Source organism: Protomyctophum bolini (assembly GCF_963924005.1).
Source record: "Protomyctophum bolini genome assembly, chromosome: 3".
NCBI classification, from domain to species: domain Eukaryota; kingdom Metazoa; phylum Chordata; class Actinopteri; order Myctophiformes; family Myctophidae; genus Protomyctophum; species Protomyctophum bolini.
In genome coordinates, this window is record NC_137864.1 from 28,432,993 (window position 1) to 28,438,646 (window position 5,654).

General features: G+C 39.3%; 1 protein-coding gene across 2 annotated transcripts; it reads left to right on the top strand.

Annotated features, from left to right (window-relative positions):
• The first annotated feature begins 345 nt into the window (after positions 1 to 345).
• Positions 346 to 5,277, top strand: LOC308313111 (caspase-6-like). 2 transcript variants are annotated; one of them, XM_080760027.1, is made up of 8 exons: positions 346 to 444; positions 672 to 716; positions 1,532 to 1,562; positions 1,721 to 1,870; positions 2,242 to 2,318; positions 3,117 to 3,292; positions 3,453 to 3,594; positions 3,837 to 5,277. In XM_080760027.1, the coding sequence occupies exons 1-8, from the start codon at positions 414 to 416 to the stop codon at positions 4,079 to 4,081; spliced, it is 897 nt and encodes a 298-aa protein (XP_080616153.1). In that variant the 5' UTR covers positions 346 to 413; the 3' UTR covers positions 4,082 to 5,277. The 2 variants fall into 2 exon arrangements, with proteins under 2 accessions (XP_080616153.1, XP_080616152.1); XM_080760026.1 differs by having other exon boundaries at positions 347 to 444; positions 1,718 to 1,870.
• The last annotated feature ends 377 nt before the right edge of the window (positions 5,278 to 5,654 follow it).

Sequence of the window (5,654 nt, forward strand, 5' to 3'; positions counted from 1 at the left end):
GTCATAAATTAATATGGGTGGTGATATTGAAAGTGAAACATTGGAATAGTCTTTTTTCCCATATAGTGTGTGTGAAATGAATTATAGTTACATTAAACTATAGTACTCATTTGATTTGGAACCCGTGCATGATCATAAGTGCACCTTTGCTTTGAGGCTATATTTTCCTACCTTTCTACCTAAAAGTGAGTTCTTTCTTGCCATTGGTTGTTTCTACAATGTGGCAAATACGGAAGTACTTCATAGAAGGCGTGATTGACTGGAATGAGTACCAATTGCGCTCTGCCCTTGAAATGCTCAACCAATGACAGTATGGAGGTGGGACAATGCGTGCATGGTCACTGGGGCTTGTTTGACAAAGCAAATCCATTGTTTAGTAGTAGTTCTAACTGGAGGTAACATATTGTACCATCATGTCTAGTCCTGGAAATAAATCCGGTGAAGGTACGTTTTACACAACACATTGTATTTGTATTACGGCTTTTTTTCATGTCATACTAATCTAATGTTGTCCGTCGGAGACTCGGAGTCTCCCCAAGCACATCGAAAGGAACATTTAGATTCCCCGTTGACAGTTTTGCGCACAACTGTCTTTATATAGTACCTTAAACACATTTTATTCAACTTTGTTAGGGTCATTGCTCTAATTGCTCTGTTTTCCACTTTGACAGAGAGTGTTGCTACAGACAACAAAACGTACATGCCAGCATTGCCAGGTAAGTGCTTCAGATCACTTGTGTCAGGCTATATCATACGTGTTTGGAAGTTTGTTAAGGGCAAAGCTATTGAGTGTGTTATGTGTTTCCCCACTCCCCAGTAAATCCTCACTATAGCTAAACCGAAAGAATTGTGGTGTGGTGTGATACTCCTGTGATTGTGACACTATTTTACTGCCCATCATGTATCAGTATGGGTAGTAGGTGGACCTACACACAACACCCAGGCCCAGGTGATAGGCTACATGGCAGCAATAAGGAACACAGTTGTCATGGCAGGCTATTGTTCTGTCCCTAATGACGTCGTGTCATGCTATCCCAGCTCTTCTTTCTTTTTTACAAATAGAAAACCATGCTTAGATCCTGCTGTACTTGGCCTTAACACAACAGGTTTAGCAATGTATAGGGTGTGGCAGGCAGGCATGGTGTCACATTGTATTAATAATTTACTGTGATGGCCACTGAAGGCTCCTGCGAACTGTATGATTTGATTTTGTGGAGCAATGACTGATCCCAGTACAGTGCTAGCTCAAGAAAGGCCTGAAGTAGCTCAATCCAATCTCTAATAATGTAACTAATGCATAATTTGAGATGTACAAATTCTGCAGGGTGAAAAAGTATATAAAATATATAAAAGTATAAATATAAATATGAGGCAATTTGTGTCACTCTGGTACAACTAAATACATTTTAAAGTTGCAAGAAGGAAGACACAAGACAAGAGATCGGCTTACGTTTTATGTTTCAGTTTTTAGTATGGTTTAATGAATTGCACATTGCTTAATGCTTATTCATTAATTTGCTTTATTTTATAGACCTAGATGAGCCAGATGCTTTCTTCAGAAGGTAAGCATTTACGTACAGAAAGTCAAGAGTCATATCCACATTATCCAGTCCATTCAAGTCTGATAACATTTAAATGAAGCAGTGTGGTTGTCTTAAATTCTACTGCCTACCTTCATCACTAATCTTGTTTATCTTCTCATGTCTTCTCTATGAAGAAGCACTTTCTCCATGGATCCTGCAGAGGAGTACAAGATGGACCACAAGAGACGAGGTCTAGCACTCATCTTTAACCAGGAAAGCTTCTATTGGCAGCTGATGTTGCACCCTCGCAGTGGAACCAACGCGGACAGATATAACCTAGAGAAGAGGTGCTCTACCCTACTAAATCAAACTCCTTTTTTATATTTCAGATCAGAAAATGATCACAGTCATGGTGAGGGTTTACATTTCACAATGACAAAATGATACCTATTTGAATTGTCTAATAAATATTCCTGCCCCTTTTATATAGTAATTAAAATGCAGACATAATTTGCTGCTGTCATGTCAGCGTAGAGAGGTACAGGAAATACATCTACGTATCAAACCAGAGACTCACTGTCAGGCATTAAAGCCCATGTGATATACTGTACACCCTGGCTATCGGGGTGCCTCATTTGCTGCTGTCTTCAAAGAAATAGAAGCATGATACTTGCCTTGGAATATTCCTCATGTTTGATCATGTTTTCTTCTGCTGTAGATTTAAGGCATTGGGTTTTGATGTGCAGGCCTATGATGACCTGAAAAAGGCAGACATCATGACCAAGATCACTGAAGGTACGTAGACACAAACACACAATGGCATATACTCTGCTTTGTTTGAACTGGAGGCAGACCCTTGCACTTTTTACTGTGTTGCATGCATGCAATCTGGTCACCTTTAGGTGAAATTCTCTATAAATCACCTGTTATTTGTGCAGACCCGTTGAGAATGTATAGAGGGGTGCCTGCTCAAAGAGAAAGTGAGACATACCATACCAAAGCAAAATACTGATGTATGCCTAATCAAAGTGAAAGAGTGATGCATGTCTACTGTCTGTTCAAAGCAGAGAGGGGTCTGGGATATGTCATGACCAATATTGCCCTCTACTGGATATAAAACGCAGAAGTTTGAAGTAATATCACAGATTCCTACCCGGTTTGCATTTTTTCCCACATTATGAATTCCCATAGACCTTAATATTGCGTCAAATAAGAACGGTTCCAAAAATAAACAAATGATCATGGCGGTTGACTGCATTATGAAGAATCAATTTACGGCAGAAAAATGCTAATGTTACTGAAGCCGAATTAGTACAGAAACAGACTATCAATTATGAGTGACTGATTATCGTAAACGATTCAGGGCATCAGCACCACCTCTCTAACAATATCGCAGAGACAGTTTGTTTATTTTTGTACCACAATGCTTATGTGAGACGATTTTAAGATGACCCAATGTTATTCTCCATAGAGAAAATACTTACGTAAACCTGGGGATGAGCGAATGACATCAGGTCTTTGGTAAGCTATAGTCTGTTTTCTAGAGTAGGTTGCAAGTGTAGAATTTAACAAAACTGTTTGATGTTTTGCCAGCTGCGGAGGACAACCATACCGATGCAGACTGCTTTGTGTGTGTCTTCCTGAGCCACGGTGAGGAAGACCACGTGTATGCGCATGACGACAAGGTCTACATCCGGGATGTCACTGCTCTCTTCAAAGGAGACAAGTGCAGAAGCCTCGTAGGGAAGCCAAAGATCTTTATCTTACAGGTATAGTCAGAATTTATGTATTGAGTCATTGCAGGCAGAGTGACTTACAGTACATGCATACATACATACTGTAGCTTCATTAATCATTACAGTCACTTAGCGGCTCAACTGATGAAGCTTGACATGATTTTATCTGGTTGGTTGTCATGTCCATTGCCAGGCGTGCCGTGGAGACAAGCATGATGACCCAGTGACCCCGATGGATGTAGTAGACAGTGCCAACCAGGTAGTGGTGGATGCTGGGGTCTTCTACACACTTCCTGCTGGGGCAGACTTCATCATGTGTTACTCTGTGGCTGAAGGTGAGACACACACATTAAGAGAGTATTGTCCCACCAGAAAAGTGTGTGCTAGGACCCCCCCAACCCTGGCAGGCACTTGGAATTGTAGAAGTTGAGGCATTACATTTTGTTTGACTTGGTTCCACAGATAAATATTGTGAACAGTTTTAGAACCACTTTGCTAGGCAGTGAGGCATTCCTTAATCCGCAGGCTTTAGTCTTTGTACATTTTGTTGAGTAATCCATATTGTCCGTTTGTTCAGGTTACTATTCCCACCGGGAGACCATCAATGGCTCTTGGTACGTCCAGGATCTGTCTGAAGCCTTGCAGAAGTTTGGAGATTCCCTTGAGTTCACAGAGATTCTTACTCTGGTCAACAGGAAAGTTTCTATGAGGAGTGTTATGAATTGTACTGACCGGAACGCAATTGGAAAGAAACAAGTTCCCTGCTTTAACTCCATGCTCACCAAAAAACTCTACTTCCGACCAAAAAAGGTGATGGATTGATCCCTTTTAGTTTTGTAATCAACTCTGTCACTTAATATTCAGGGTCACACACACATCATCCATGTATGCTTCAAATCATTTGGTAATTTAACTGGATGTCATGCCATTTTTAATTGCCATTTCCAGTTATGTCTGCGTGGACAAATACAGCAGGACACAATGCACTATGCATGCACAGTGATAGGTCTTTTCAAACGTGCAGTTTGTTAATATTGGCCTCATTCATAGAAACTCTGAAGCAAACTGGTCCCACTGCAAATGTGCAGGAATGGATCTGGTACTACAGAAAGGTTGCCTTCATTTCAAGTGTCTAGTCTTGAAGATTTGTAGGCCAAATCGATATAAAAAAAAATAGAGGATCACCCACATCAACAAGTTTTGTCTGAGAAATTGGCCCTGATTCTTTTTTTTCTTTTTTTCCATCAAAAAGGGAATTCATGTTTGTTTTAATTTGTTGAAATGTAGCTGTTTGTGATTAAACATTAAACTATGCGTATTTGCACCCAACTAAACAATCATGGGAAAATACCTCAGGGATTGAAATGACAGCCTAGATACACTACCAGCTGTTTCTCTGGACCTATGAATGACTCAGGAATATCAGTCAATACTGTATGAACATACAATATGCTATACAGTTTATGTATGTACCTATATCCTAGCGATTGCTTAATTTGATATGGCAAATATCAAATTAAACATGTGATGATCTTATTGTTAGTTTGTACTCTACTGTGCAAGTTTCTACTTTTTTCTAAAGCGTAGCTACTACGTTTTATAGTATGAAACTGTACACAATTTTAATCTTGTATGACACATACAGTTTTCCATCCTATGTCTGAAGCAACTCAGGATTCCTTTCCATATTTACCAGTCATCAAGTGTCAAGTGATTTTCAGACCTTAGCAACGACACCATAAACTCTGAAGACGATGCTGTATGTTTATTCCATGAATTGTGAGTTGTAAACCAGTATGTCTGTTGTTGAGGTGCAGTGATGTAATTTAAGGGACCTACATGTCAACTGTGGGTGAAAATAATGTGTGTGTGTAAACTGTTCATTTAATATTTAGCAATGATTTTTCTGAATACCGGTACTACTTTTTGGTAAAGAAAACCCCCATTATCTTACATTAAGGAATGTTTGGATTTTAATCGTTTCCTGATTACAATAAAGCATCATGCAATTTCCAAAACTGCAGCTATTTAATGATTTATAGCCTGGATACAAATTCACGTTACTTTTTATGATACAGATTACTGCTATTCTATAAGAATTGTACCCTAAAATGTTCCAATGTCTAAGAGGATGTTTTCACTTGTCACGGTTAAGGAGGGGTGGGGGTCTGTAGATTGGTGTGGGGATGGGGGGTAAGTGGAAGAAAGATGTTTTTATATATTGTTGTATTTAAAAATTGTATACGAGAGACCAAAAAGATTGTAAACAAAATACTGGGTGACATGGATTAGTCACAGGCACCAGTATGAAAATAAAGAAATTATATGGGACTGTTTTTTGCTGTGTGTGTGTACGTGCACGTACGCAGAGAGATAAATAGTTAGCCTACAGTTC